The sequence below is a fragment of the Heterodontus francisci genome, chromosome 25 (assembly GCF_036365525.1).
Source record: "Heterodontus francisci isolate sHetFra1 chromosome 25, sHetFra1.hap1, whole genome shotgun sequence".
Classification (NCBI taxonomy): domain Eukaryota; kingdom Metazoa; phylum Chordata; class Chondrichthyes; order Heterodontiformes; family Heterodontidae; genus Heterodontus; species Heterodontus francisci.
This window is the reverse complement of record NC_090395.1, coordinates 22,565,700-22,579,849: the sequence shown is the minus strand read 5'-3', so window position 1 is coordinate 22,579,849 and position 14,150 is coordinate 22,565,700. Positions and strand designations below refer to the sequence as shown.

General features: G+C 47.1%; 1 protein-coding gene across 3 annotated transcripts in view; it reads left to right on the top strand.

The window, feature by feature from the left end:
* LOC137383783 (serine/threonine-protein kinase 38) overlaps window positions 1-13,499 on the top strand; it is a 96,539-nt gene extending 83,040 nt beyond the window's left edge. For 2 of the 3 annotated variants that reach the window (XM_068056975.1, XM_068056976.1), the window contains exons 9-15: window positions 1,684-1,745; window positions 3,248-3,365; window positions 4,043-4,166; window positions 4,866-4,961; window positions 5,568-5,659; window positions 6,977-7,033; window positions 10,201-13,499. In XM_068056975.1, coding sequence (XP_067913076.1) covers window positions 1,684-1,745; window positions 3,248-3,365; window positions 4,043-4,166; window positions 4,866-4,961; window positions 5,568-5,659; window positions 6,977-7,033; window positions 10,201-10,331 — 680 coding nt within the window. In that variant the 3' untranslated portion in view covers window positions 10,332-13,499. The remainder of the gene's footprint in view (window positions 1-1,683; window positions 1,746-3,247; window positions 3,366-4,042; window positions 4,167-4,865; window positions 4,962-5,567; window positions 5,660-6,976; window positions 7,034-10,200) is intronic. The other variant, XM_068056977.1, reaches the window with a different exon arrangement.
* The last annotated feature ends 651 nt before the right edge of the window (window positions 13,500-14,150 follow it).

The following is a 14,150-nucleotide window of genomic DNA, read 5'->3' as shown; positions in this document are numbered from 1 at the left end:
TTTCTATTCTTCCTGCCGAAATGGATAAGTTCATATTTTCTCACATTATACTCCATTTTCCAAATTTTTGCACACTCATGGTGGTTTTACACATGGGATGGGGGTTTGGGAAGAGCTGTTATTGTGGACGGTTGTGGAAAAGTGTAGCCAGTGGGAGGTGATGTAAAGCAGAGTTTTTTTTCCTCTCAGTCTCTCTGAAGGCGCTGACTCTCAGTGGCCATGGCTTTGTGGATGCCAGCAGATTGTCAAAGAGCCATTCATAGAATCATGGACTGTTACAGCACAGAAAGAGGCCACTTGGCCCATTGTGCCTGTTCTGGCTGTTTGTAAGAGCTATCCAATTAGCCCTGCTCCTCCCCTCTTTCCGCATAGCCTTGCAAGTTTTCTCCTTCAAGCATTTATGCAATCCCCTTTTGAAAGTTCTTACTGAATCTGCCCTTTCAGACAGTGCATTTCAGATCACACCTTGCTGTGAATATGTTTTTCCCCATCGCCTCTGGTTCTTTTGCTAATGACCTTAAATCTGTGTCCTCCAGTTACTGACTATCCAGCCACTGAAAACTGTTTCTCCTATCAAAACCCTTCATGAAAACCTCTATCAAAACTCCCCTTAACCACCTCTGCTCGAAGGAGAAAACCTCCAGTTTCTCCATGTAACTGAAGTCCCATTTTAATAATTAAAAACAAAGTGCTGGAAATACTCCTTGGTGCTGAAGAAGTCATATCCTACATGAACTCTGCTTCTCTCTCCACAGATGCTGGCAGACCTGCTGAGTATTTCCAGCACTTTGTTTTTATTTCAGATTTCCAGCATCTGCTTTTATCCCATTCTAATAAACCTCTTTAGGGCTTTGACATCCTCCCTAAAGTATGATGCCCAGAATTGGCCACAGCTGGCGTCTAACCAGTATTTTATAGAGGTTTAGCATAGCTTTTGTGGCCTGTGCCTCTATTAATAAAGCCAAGGAGCTCTTTTTTTTTTTTAAAGCTATCTTAGCTTGCCCAGCCACCTTTAAAGACTTGTGCACATACACCCGCAGGTCGCTGTTGCTCCACCCCCTTTAAAATTGTACCATTTAGTCCATATTATCTCTTCTCACCTTCCTAGCAAAAAGAGGAAGATTGGTCCTGTATGAGTTTGGCTGGGAAGTGTTGGCGGGCTGTGTGAGCAAGTGGAGCTGAGGGAAGGAGCGGAAGCTCCCAGCCTGTCGTTTGACACCCGCACAGTCACTGGCATCCCTGGGTAGGGATGAGGAGCATGAACCTGGCTGATTGTCCTCTTCACAGGACCCTGGGTAGCACCTATGACCAGTTTTGATGAAGGGTCACTGACCTGAAACGTTAACTCTGCTTCTCTCTCCACAGACGCTGACAGACCTGCTGAGTATTTCCAGCACTTTTTGACTTTATTTCAGATTTCCAGCATCTGCAGTATTTTGCTTTTATTTTATTATACCTGTGACTGGTGCCCAGCTGGAATGGGGTCAAACAGGAACCAAACCCAGGCCGTTTTGCTGTGTGTGACTTCAGTCCAGCAGCTGGCAATGCCTTCAGCATCTGGGCCATCACCAATCTGGTGTGTCATGTCTTTAACCTGTGGTACTGGAGAGATTAAACCGCAGTTTTGCTGCCTTAATGCTTTGTGATGATCTGATGTGTCTACTAAACTATGCCCCCTCTTAGCTTTTCAGAACATGAACTCGAAGCGGAAAGCAGAGACCTGGAAGAGGAACCGGCGACAGCTGGTGAGTACAGGTACTTGCTGTGGTGAGTGTGACCAGGAAGTGGGGGAATGAGGGGGTAGCATTAATAGTGATTGACCCCAGCGCTGTTTATACTGACTGAGGGCTGCACCCTCATCCCCAGAGTGTACCCCTACAGCTCCCAGTCAGAATTGCTGTTGTCAGTGAGGAGGAGGGTAGAAATAGTGCTGTTAGTATGTGGGAGGTCGAACTATTTGATAAAAGAACTGAATGGAATCCCAGGCGATAATCATTTCAATCTGAACTGTAACCTTTAAAACCACAAAGATTTGTTCTTTACTGCCTCCACACTGTCAATATTGTCTCACTCGCTGGGCTCTGAGCGCACACAGAAACACCGTGAGGCAGGTCACTGGTGCTGCATCTGATCTTCTCCCAGCTGGTATAAACCCCAGGGCCATCGCCCCCCCCTGCTTGTTCACCCAATTAATTGATTTCATTTTGCCAGGTTATCAATTAATCACACCTTGCAGGAACTCAGTCCAGGGGACTGGTGACTGCCTATAGAATTCATGGTTTAACTCTGAATTCAATTTGGGTGTGTATTGCAGTTGTTGTTTGGTTTGCTAGGAGCTCACCCACAGTCCTGTTTAGCTATAGTGCCCAGTCAGGCCTTCGTAAGGCCCTATTTTGAAGTTTCTCCAATAATGTACTCACCATTGGAACTATTTTGTGAGAGCTTTAGCTTTTTTTTAATAGGGAAAATGCCTTGTTAGTTTTGGTTCAAAGTCACTGACCTGCACTCTACGGCAGCTGTGCTCGCTGGCCCTCAAAACTGCAGACATTCTATCCAAAAGTCCCTTCCCAGTTTAATTTTGCCCGGAAGCTCTCATCTCGCAATCGCCTTCGCACTGATCTGAATTGGACCTTGTGCGTGTTGTATAAATGCTTGTCAAACTCAGGGCAATTTAGGCAGTCTCAACAATTTGTTGCTGCAAGATGTAGCAAATCGGTGACAGCACTGGCTCATCAAAATTACAGCATTTTACTCTGCCAACTTTGAGGAAATGGCCTGTGGCAGAGGAGGGCAGTCTTACCATGCTATATGGTAGACTCTGATTAACGGTATGTGCAGGTACATGCATGCCTCCACGCATTTACTAAATGTTTAGCAGAGGACAAGGCCTTTGGCGAGTCAGTGGTGAAGCCTCCTGAATTTGTTTGGCGTACTTCTTTGTGTGAGGGAGGCCCCATTACTGGGGAAAGGTGGATTACTGGCCTACTGACCTGTGATGTGTTCTGTGTTTGTGTTCAGTGACTGAGCTTCTTTTTAATTTATGTACTGACACAAGAATGCAGATGAAACAACCTGTCAAACGTCTTGTCTGCATTCTAATGACACCTGTGTGTCCCGGGAGCTTGTGAAACTGGACCATGTTACGTGGCTTGTGGCCAATGCACATTAATATGAAAGTATCGCAAGTTTTTAGTTGCGATCCCAAATTCCCTAATGGTTCTTTCTTTTATCTCGTCCTTGCCTTCAGGCCTTCTCCACTGTGGGGACCCCAGATTACATTGCGCCTGAGGTGTTTATGCAGACCGGTTACAACAAACTTTGCGACTGGTGGTCACTCGGGGTCATCATGTATGAGATGCTGATCGGTAAGGTTGCTCCTGTCTACAGTGTGTGACCAATTGGCTGGGCATGGAGAGAGAATTTGTTTCCTTTTCTGGACGTTTGCTTCATTCATGGGATATAGCTGCCCAGACAGAGCATCAATTACAGTGCACTGTGACTGATAGATGATGTATGTGAATATCAGGGACACTGAGAATGGTGGATGGTGTGTGTGCGGTACCGGCACACGGTGACTGCGGTGGGAGGTGTGTGTGCGATACCGGCACACGGTGACTGCGGTGGGAGGTGTGTGTGCGATACCGGCACACGGTGACTGCGGTGGGAGGTGTGTGTGCGGTACCGGCACACGGTGACTGCGGTGGGAGGTGTGTGTGCGGTACCGGCACACGGTGACTGCGGTGGGAGGTGTGTGTGCGGTACCGGCACACGGTGACTGCGGTGGGAGGTGTGTGTGCGGTACAGGAAAGGTTCAGCTGCCTGTTTAACCATTTTGTTGTTACATTTGGTGGACTGTACAGCCTGCTGCTTCAGGAGACTGAGACTGAGCACGTCCTTTCTGTTGGGGATAAGTAGATTGAGGGCCACCCCAGAGAGGTCAGTGTGGCCTTTGTACACATCCTGCAAGCTGCACGCCGTCTGAACTCATTTCATCCCATGGGCAAGGTTCTGCCTTCAATTCTTGCTTATTGTTTCCTTTCAGGTTACCCACCTTTTTGTTCAGAGACACCTCAAGAGACATATAAGAAAGTGATGAATTGGCGGGAGACCCTCACATTCCCACCGGAGGTTCCCATTTCAGAGAAAGCCAAAGACTTAATTCTGAGGTAAAGAGTATAGAAAATAACATTGGGGCATCAACTGCGCACCATTCTGGCTGGCAACCCACACCTGCCACAGTGTGGAGGGAGCTTTACTGTGTATCTAACACATGCCCTGGTGTGTCTGTAACTGAAATTGCCATATGCAGTGAGCAGAAATATCCTGGAACTGGTCTGTGGCTATATCATTATGTACAACTACGCTGACCAGCTTGTGTCCAGTGCCAGCCTCTTGATGAGTTTAGGTCTAATTGCCCATCCTTTGTTCTCTGGTAGAACACATGGTTCACTATGGGAACCAGTGGTGCCAGTGTCAACCTCCTGTCTTAATCTGATGATGCCTGGGGCCTAGCTTTAATGTCACCATAGTTTGCCTCTGTGTCTGGGCTTGGCTGGGACAGGGTCCCCAGTCCTGATGGCTTCTTGTTGACCCCTGCTGGACAATGCACATGTGTAGATGTCAAGTAAGCGCAGGTGTGGACCTGACTGTGATGCCTCTTGTAGTTCAATAACCCAGCATGTTGAGATATGGAATAGGTGCTGTTGCCTGTGGATCTGAACTCCAGCAAGAAAAGACTGAACTTGCTAGAGTATGAGATCCTTTCAGCCGAGCGGTTATTGCAGCTGCACCCCTTGCTCTAGGGGCCTGACCTGGGTTGTGTTTGTACACCTCCGCTCACTCTGCTCTAATCTATGACCCTCTAGGTTCTGCTGCGAATCGGAGACCAGAATTGGGGCCAGTGGAGTGGAAGATGTGAAGAACAACCCATTCTTTGAATGTGTTGACTGGGAGCACATCAGGTAAGAGAGTGATTCCTATGGGGAGGCCCAGATCGGGAGATGCCTGTCGTTAGATAGTTAGTGTGTTTTTCATTCTGCCCCATACTCTGTGCAGCTCTTGCCTGCTTTATTGAAGAGCATATTTGCCTGTGGCTTTCCTGCCACTGTCTGTCTTCACTCTGTGGAGAAGCATTTGGCTTCCTTTTTGTACACTGCACCACCTCTACCCACCCAGAGGGCGCTGGTGTGGGGGATATGTTAGACTGTTCCCCACAGACTGGTGCAGTGCGATGCACTGCTTTCCCACAGGCTGCTGGTGTTGGGAGTAGTACGCTGATACCCTGCAGGCTGCTGTTGTGTCGTGAGTGGTACGCTGTTCTCCCGTAGGCTGCTGGTGTGTCGGAAGTGGTATGCTGATGCCCTGCAGGCTGCTGGTGCGTCCGGTAGGGTCACCTATCCCCACAAGCTGCTGGTGTTTTCTGTGCCCTGTATAATGAAGCTGCCACATGTCCACTGAAGCTTAATGCCCTGTTGTTCTCCCTGTGTATCCTGCTACCTTCTGCCTCCAATTGTTTAACTCTTTTGTCCAGCAGTTACCAGTTTCTAATCCAATCTCTTGTGTGTCAGGGAGAGGCCAGCAGCTATCTCCATTGAAATAAAGAGTATTGACGATACGTCTAACTTCGATGAATTTCCCGATTCGGATATTTTGCAGCCAGGTAAGGACACTGTGCAGCTTCAGGGCAGGAGTTAGTTAACTATCAGATTGATACTGAATCTTTTGGAGTATAGGCTCCTGCCTTATCAAAACATTAATTAATTAATTAAAGGTGTTTGTTATAGATTAGATATTTCTGGTGGGTAATGTGTTGGAATACACAATCCAGGTCTGTCCGTTAGACCGTTTTATTGGGTAATGGGTTAGATATGCAACCTGGGTTTGTCACTGAGAATCCCTTTGAAGAACTTGATGTTTGAGATAAGCTTCATGTCCAACTATCTCCATGAAGTCAGCTGAGGCTGATTCCACCTGCCCCCCCCCCCCCTCATGCACTTTCTAGTTGGGGCTGTTGAATAGTGACTGTGGAGCGGGGACCCTGGCTGGCTTCTTACCAGCGCCCCCCCCGCCCCCCACCAGACCCAGGCTGAGGTGCTCTAACCTCGGACAAAAGGAATGTGTGCCAGTAAGGTGAAAGCGCACGCGAGAAGGAGGGGATAGAGCAGGCACCGTGCTTCTTGAAGACGAAGGGCAATTTCAAGTTGAAAACTGATTTAATGCAGCTGTACGCATTGCTTTATCTTGGCAGTGTCGATATTTGACCAGCCTGCAACTGAGCAGGATTTCCTTTGCAAATGTTTTAAAAGCATTAAAAGTGAGACAGCATTTTTACTGCTCTGATGGAGCCACCAGTTTTGATGTATGTTCTCATTACATGCTTCCTAGTCCCAGGCACTCAACACTGAGACTCAGTATCCCAGGCAGTGCCTGTGAAAGTGAGTGACCCGCCTGTTGACTAGAGGGAGGTGGGACAGCTTTTGCAAACATTACTAAAATCAACCCCCACTTCCATGTGAGAGGGTGTCTGCGTGACCATACTAATCCCATTTTGTTAGAATTGTGCAATGCAGGAGGCCATTTGGCCCGTCATTTCTGTGCCAGCTCTATGAAAAAGCTATGCAACTAGTCCAGCTACCCCTTTTTCCCCATAGCCCAGTATATTTTTCCACTTCAAGTATTTATCCAATTCCTTTTTTGGAAGTTCCTAAAATATCTGCCTGTGGCAGTGCTTTCCAGATCATTAATTATTAATTAAAACATTGCCTATTGCCCCATCAATGAGCTCAGTTATGGTTTTTAGAGTGATGTCTGTGCCTGATAAAGAGGTCCGTGTGTTGCCCAACATTCTGCTTGCAGCTGCAGTAAATAGTGTTTGCACTTGCTGTTCCTCTCCTGATTTCCCATGCTGGAGTTGCTGTGTTTACATGAAGCTGAAGTATTCGAATATGATGCAGTGTTTTCTGCTATTCTTCTCCAGGAGTGTCACAGGCAGGGCTAGAAAGTAGTGGTAAGAAGTGTCTGTCCTCTAAGACAGGTAACCAGCATTTTATTCCCCTCAACCCTTACTAAAATCTACTGGTCCTATACTTTACTGCAGAGCTGGCTTCATGTGGGGCATCCATTTGATAACCTCTTTGTTTCTCTGGTCTCTAAGGTGTAGGAGCTATCTACTGACCCTTACCAATTCTAGTTAGTGTGGGGCTGTCCCCTCTCCCTTCCCTCAGCTCCTCTGTGACCTTTCCACTTGTTAATCTCTTGACACTGCGGATATCCTCTTAGTCCAGCCCCCCTGAATTGAGTGATTGCTTTAGTTTCCAAAATGTCTCCACTGCTCTCCTCCCCCCCCCCCCCCCCCCTCTCCTCAGCTCCCCTCCTATTGGAGGTGCTTGCTCAGTCTTGCTGGGAAATGCCTGACTGAGTTGATGTTACCCACTCCCCCTACCAGTCACTGGAGCTAATTGTATCATCCTAATTGAAAGAACCAGCCACCTCACCAGAGGCCAGGGATCAAACCTGGGGCCCCCCTGCTCTGTCAGGGTTGGCTGCTCACTGCCATTAACAGACTGTGCCATCAGGGAGCTCTCAGCACATTTACACTAAACAGTTGGACCTGTGGCAGGAAAAGTCCCAGAGGGAGGGGCAAATCGCATTAAATGATTCAGACTAGAGGGGGACAGCAAGCAGTGAACCAAACCCATGGCAGCGCTGGTGCACTGGGGGAGGGAATGGTGCTGGAGTGCAGCATTGTTATGTGCTGGTCCTCTGATCTGGACTGGCAACTGGAGTGGCAGGTATTGCTCAGGAAGGAACAATGGCAGGTGTGAGGGTGGTGGAGGGAAGGGCATCAGCCACTGGCCCACCCAGACCCTTTGGTTTGGGAATACTATGTATTGTGAAAGGAGAAACAAGGAAGTGATTCAATGACCACTCGTAACGTACAGAGGCCAGTGAGAGTGTAATTGTCTGGGTGCCATCTGGTATCAGTGTGTGTCCTCCTAACTCGCCCAGCAACTTCAACTGCTTCTAACATCTCTGCGTCTAAGTAACAGCCAGTTAATGGTGATGGTGATTTATTTAAATGCAACTAACTTCTGTCAACTTCTGGTTCTGCAACTCACAGTTTGGTTCTTTGTCCAATCAGTGTTGCCACTGGGATTTCAGGCATGTGAAATCACTGGGTAAATCCTCACACTGGGATTGTTAAATCACTGGGTAAATCCTCATGCTGGGATTGTTAAATCACTGGGTAAATCCTCACGCCGGGAGTGTTAAATCACTGGGTAAATCCTCACGCCGGGAGTGTTAAATCACTGGGTAAATCCTCACGCCGGGAGTGTTAAATCACTGGGTAAATCCTCACGCCGGGAGTGTTAAATCACTGGGTAAATCCTCACGCTGGGATTGTTAAATCACTGGGTAAATCCTCACACCACGAGTGTTAAATCACTGGGTAAATCCTCACGCCGGGAGTGTTAAATCACTGGGTAAATCCTCACACCGGGAGTGTTAAATCGTTGGGTAAATCCTCACGCCGGGAGTGTTAAATCATTGGGTAAATCCTCACGCCGGGAGTGTTAAATCACTGGGTAAATCCTCACACCACGAGTGTTAAATCACTGGGTAAATCCTCACACCGCGAGTGTTAAATCACTGGGTAAATCCTCATGCTGGGAGTGTTAAATCACTGGGTAAATCCTCACACCGCGAGTGTTAAATCACTGGGTAAATCCTCACACCGCGAGTGTTAAATCATTGGGTAAATCCTCACGCCGGGAGTGTTAAATCACTGGGTAAATCCTCACACTGGGATTGTTAAATCACTGGGTAAATCCTCACACTGGGATTGTTAAATCACTGGGTAAATCCTCACGCCGGGAGTGTTAAATCACTGGGTAAATCCTCACGCCGGGAGTGTTAAATCACTGGGTAAATCCTCACGCCGGGAGTGTTAAATCACTGGGTAAATCCTCACGCCGGGAGTGTTAAATCACTGGGTAAATCCTCACGCTGGGATTGTTAAATCACTGGGTAAATCCTCACACCACGAGTGTTAAATCACTGGGTAAATCCTCACGCCGGGAGTGTTAAATCACTGGGTAAATCCTCACACCGGGAGTGTTAAATCGTTGGGTAAATCCTCACGCCGGGAGTGTTAAATCATTGGGTAAATCCTCACGCCGGGAGTGTTAAATCACTGGGTAAATCCTCACACCACGAGTGTTAAATCACTGGGTAAATCCTCACACCGCGAGTGTTAAATCACTGGGTAAATCCTCATGCTGGGAGTGTTAAATCACTGGGTAAATCCTCACACCGCGAGTGTTAAATCACTGGGTAAATCCTCACACCGCGAGTGTTAAATCATTGGGTAAATCCTCACGCCGGGAGTGTTAAATCACTGGGTAAATCCTCACACTGGGATTGTTAAATCACTGGGTAAATCCTCACACTGGGATTGTTAAATCACTGGGTAAATCCTCACGCCGGGAGTGTTAAATCACTGGGTAAATCCTCACGCCGGGAGTGTTAAATCACTGGGTAACTCCTCACACTGGGATTGTTAAATCACTGGGTAAATCCTCGCATTGCATCTACTCGAACTGTGAAGAGCATCAAATAGAAAAAGTACTGAATCTGTGCTTCCTTTTAGAGCTGTTTAAGGGAAGTGCAGGTGAGCGATGTGCCCCCCCACAGTGGGCAGAGCTATCTCCAGTAATAGTTCCACAGATCATACACCAGCTCACCTGCTGGCTTATCTCACTGAGCTACTCAAGCTTGTTTTGAAGTAGTCTCTAGTGGGTGAACTGCCCTCTGCCAGGCTGGTGCTTCTGCAAGTACCCGAGGGCACCCGTCCTCTAAATTGACCATGTTATAGATGTCCCGCATCAGCTTAATTGTATCGGCTTAATGAATTATTCCTGTCAAGTATTTACACCAAATAAATCCAGTGACAACACTGCACACAGTAATCTGGCTGTGGTCCTGCTTGATATAACTCCTGTAATGGGGGTACGTGTGTTATGTGGAGTGGAGCTGTTAACTGGAGCTTACTGATTGGAGCTGTATCAGATTGGGAGCAGCCACTTTTATGGGAAGGGGAGGGCCTTTGCTGGATCTTGTCGATTGTATGAATTAAGCAGCTATGTTCTCAAAGCATTCTCCTGTGTTTAGATTTGCTCCTCTCATTCTCCTTCCCTCCAGTTGCAGTGAGTAACCACTCAGAGACAGACTACAAGAATAAGGACTGGGTCTTCATCAACTACACCTACAAACGATTTGAGGGGCTGACTGCCCGTGGAGCAATTCCCTCCTACATGAAGTCTGGGAAGTGATGAACTTTGATCCCAAGGGCTAACATCACTGCTTTAGTGCCTATTTTTTCTTAGCAACTTGATTGGTCCATTGGTGGAGCCTTACTGCCATGGATAGTGACAGTTGTGATGGACTGAGAAATTACTCAGATTTTATTCCTAATATCCAAATATCCTTTGTAATCTCTCTCGCTGGGCGGCAGGCGCTGATATTAGATGCAAAGCAGCCCTGGATCTTGGGCAGCACATGTCTGAACCAGCAACACTGGGCTCAGTGGGATCCCTGCAACACAGGCCTGGAGTTCTTGAGCCTCTGCCTTTCATTCACCTGCACTGCCAGTCAAGGGCTGTGAGCTACTCCTGCCTGATTCTGCTGTATCCAGTTCAGCTGTTAGTGGCTGATACCAGCAAATACATCCTTTGTGGCTCGACATGTTCCCTTCACTGCGTGCTCCCTGGTGGCTGGGGCAGGGGCACATCTCTTCCCCCCCGCCCGCCACCCCCCCACCAAGCGGTAATGATGAGGGCCTGTGTATTAAGTGTTTCTCAGTGATTATCGCTGAATTCTGTCAGTGCTGTGCGGTTCCTGCCCATAGTGAGAGATGCACAGTATTGGATAGAGGGCGGTGTTGTCACATTCATGAAGCATACGGTGATCTGCAGGATGGCTAGAGAGCAGCCCAGTGATAGACCGACAGTGAGGCAGCTGGCGAGTATACATCTCCCCTGTGTAAAGCTGGCCAGTGCGCATCTCCCCATGTACAGCTGCCGCACAGCTGTTCGTTTGCTTTGTGTTGATGCTGGCGGTGCCAGCTCCCACCATTTCTGTTAATAACTGTCTACAGTCTAGCACTCTGCAAACACCAAGGTACTATTCTCATTATGTTTTTATCTGCATTTAGATGCGTTTATTAATTGGTTGGAGTTTGTAATGAACTCTCCGCTGATTTCACCTTGATTTCTAACTATGTGCAGCATTATTTTATAGGGGAAGCGTTTGTGATGGTTCTTGTTTGTAAATACCGATTGTGTGTTTGTACTTGTATAGAAGATGTTGGCCCTATTTCCATTTCTGTGGGTGAGGGTGGAGATGGGGGAATTACAAGCCTGGATCTCTGCAGGCTTGCCTGAAGGTTCGTTCTTTTTCAGAGCTGAGGTCTGTATTATTTACATGAAGTTTGTGCACCAGGCTATACAACAATCTGCCAGTCGGAGCTACAGTCTCTGCCCCAGATAATCCCTTTGAAAATCTCTCATTTTCTTCCCCCTGCTTTCCATCATGCCTCAGATTGAATTTCCTGCTCCAGAATTACTGTAAATTTCAGTATATCCCTCATAAGCTTGTAGAATGCTCATGCATTTTCAGGTGCCATTTCAGTAAACACTCTTTTGTACCCCTGTGTGTTAGAGGGCAAAAGAGAAAGATCTATGAGGCTGCTACTACTTGTAGACCAGATGTTACAGTAATTGCTGGCCAGTGCTTATAGTGAAATTCTCCACCCCGCCTGGCAGTAAACTGCTGTCTGGTGCTGCTCAGTGCTCTGTTTGCCTGGGCCCTACCAAATGTCAGAATGAACTTTAGCTCTGCAACCAAACTTACTGCTTCCTTTAGCTTTCCAAAGGATTTCCACTGACCCAGAATCCAGGAAATGGCCAGTGCTGGGATTTGGGAACAATTGTACATTTAATCTGAATGAAAGTGATTGTTGAATGTGTTATGACAGGGCTTTAATCAGAGGGGAAGTGATAAAACAAAACATTCTTCCCATAACTTAGTCAGCACAATCTGTTGTCCCCTTCAGTCTGACTCTTTCCCTGGGTGCCCCATCGATAAGTGTCACTCAGTGACTGGAGAGGGTGGTCTGCTGCTGGGTGCGACGACATATCACCACCCCCCTCCCCACCATCCCCATGAGAGATGGAGATTCCTGAGAGAGAGTGGTGAATCCTAGTTGGTGAGGGCAATGAAGCTATAGCATGGGTCACGGCTGAGATTCCAAGTGGCTGGTGTTGGACTTGTTTCTGTAGGGACCCCCATGTCCTGCACAATAAGGGATGTTGGTCTAGATTGGTGAGCTGTTTACCCTGAGTGCACCCGCTAACTGTAACAGTAATGGCCCTGTGGGAACTGTTCGAGGGTACACAGTGAAGTTAAATATGACTGAAATCCAACAACTGCTAGTGACTCAGTGCTATGGAATAGCTAGTTGCCATAACAACTGATGAACAGTAAATTTAAAATCTCTGCAGTTCCCCGGTAGGAGTTGCTGCTTCTCCATTGTATTGGCAAAGTGTAATCTGCAATTTTGTGCCCTGTACCCCTTTGAGACCCAACTCTTCCTGTGCCATATTCTACAACCAAGTGAGAACCGAGAGGCTGCAAAATAGCAGCAGGATTCCTCTCAGTGACATGCTGCTGGAATGCACAAAAAGCACTGAGGGAAATTTTTGGCCTCTTTGCTGTGTGGAGGCAAGCAGCTGTCCTGAGCTGCATAATCTCACTGGGACTTGTACACAGCAGAAGAACTGTTTTATTAATTTAAAAAAACAATTTCAGTCCTCCAAACTTAAACTGATTAACTCTATGACTATGACTGTGTGGTAATGGAGGTGGGGTGTCTCGAGGGCCAATAACACTGCATTTGAAAGGAGCAGCTGGTCACAGCACAACAGCCCAGCTGATCTTAGCAATTAATTTCCCCACCCTCAGTTTTTAACCTTTTCAGGAGTACTGTATGTGTGTGTGTGTGTGTGTGTGTGTGGGAGAGAGAAAGAGTGTGTGTGTGTTGCCTCCCCCCATGGTCTAATAGCTTGCATACACTGATCTACATTCAAGTGAGTAATGGTCAGTTTGGGAAGATGCCAGATGTGCTGCAGATCAGCAGCAATCCCAGTCTGGGGTTAAGCAGCTGATTTCAGCACCATCCATTCTCTAGCCTGACCTCAGTCACTGGGATGGGGAAGGGATGTGTACACAGGTGAAGGGGAGGGCAGGTGTCTGCAGTGGAGTGAGGCAGGAAGACAGAGTCTGCTCTGAGGAAGAGCTACGTGAGAGACTGGGTCAGACCCCCAGTGTTCCTGGGGCTGAGTGATGTGGGTCCTGGTGTTAGTGTTGTGTAAGTTGCAGTATTGCTTTTTATGATGGCCACTTACTTTGTTTAAAACTGTATTATAAAACCTTTTACTTAACATCACTGAGTCTGTTTGAAACTTTGTATGAAGTTTTGTTTTTCATTTTACTGAGACAGTAGGGGTGATGTGGGAAGGTGGTGTGAAGTTGTACATACAGTCTTTAAGAAAAGATTAGTATTTCTGGGTTGGTGAAAACTGTTGTCTGCATTTCTGTGCCATCACTAAACCTGAGGAAAATTGTGTAACCCAATTATGTGAAGCCAGTGTTGGTGTTTGTCATCTCCTCCACTATGTAAATGCAGTCTTGTAGCGAACTGTGTACACCAGAAGGTCTTGTTTCAATCCTCTTCAGCCTGCTGTGGGTTTCCAGCCAGACCAGAAACGGTCAGGAGCTGATGGAGAGAAGAGCAAGCAGTGTCTATTGTGTGTGTTTAATACAGAAAGGTTCAAACTCCAATCTTCCTCTGGTGGCAGCCATCGAACACAGCGAGTCGAATGTATTACTTTCTACACAGGTTGCTAGGAATAGTTTGTGTGAGTGCACATACCATTACAACCACAACCTAAACTGGCATCACCTACATCCTCAGTAAAGGTCTGCATGTCCACATTCTTGTATTAGAACATTGTTAATGTGCAAAATCAAACATGAGAATTGCTAGATGAAAAAAGATCAGGGTCCATCTAATTCACTGTCTACATAATGGA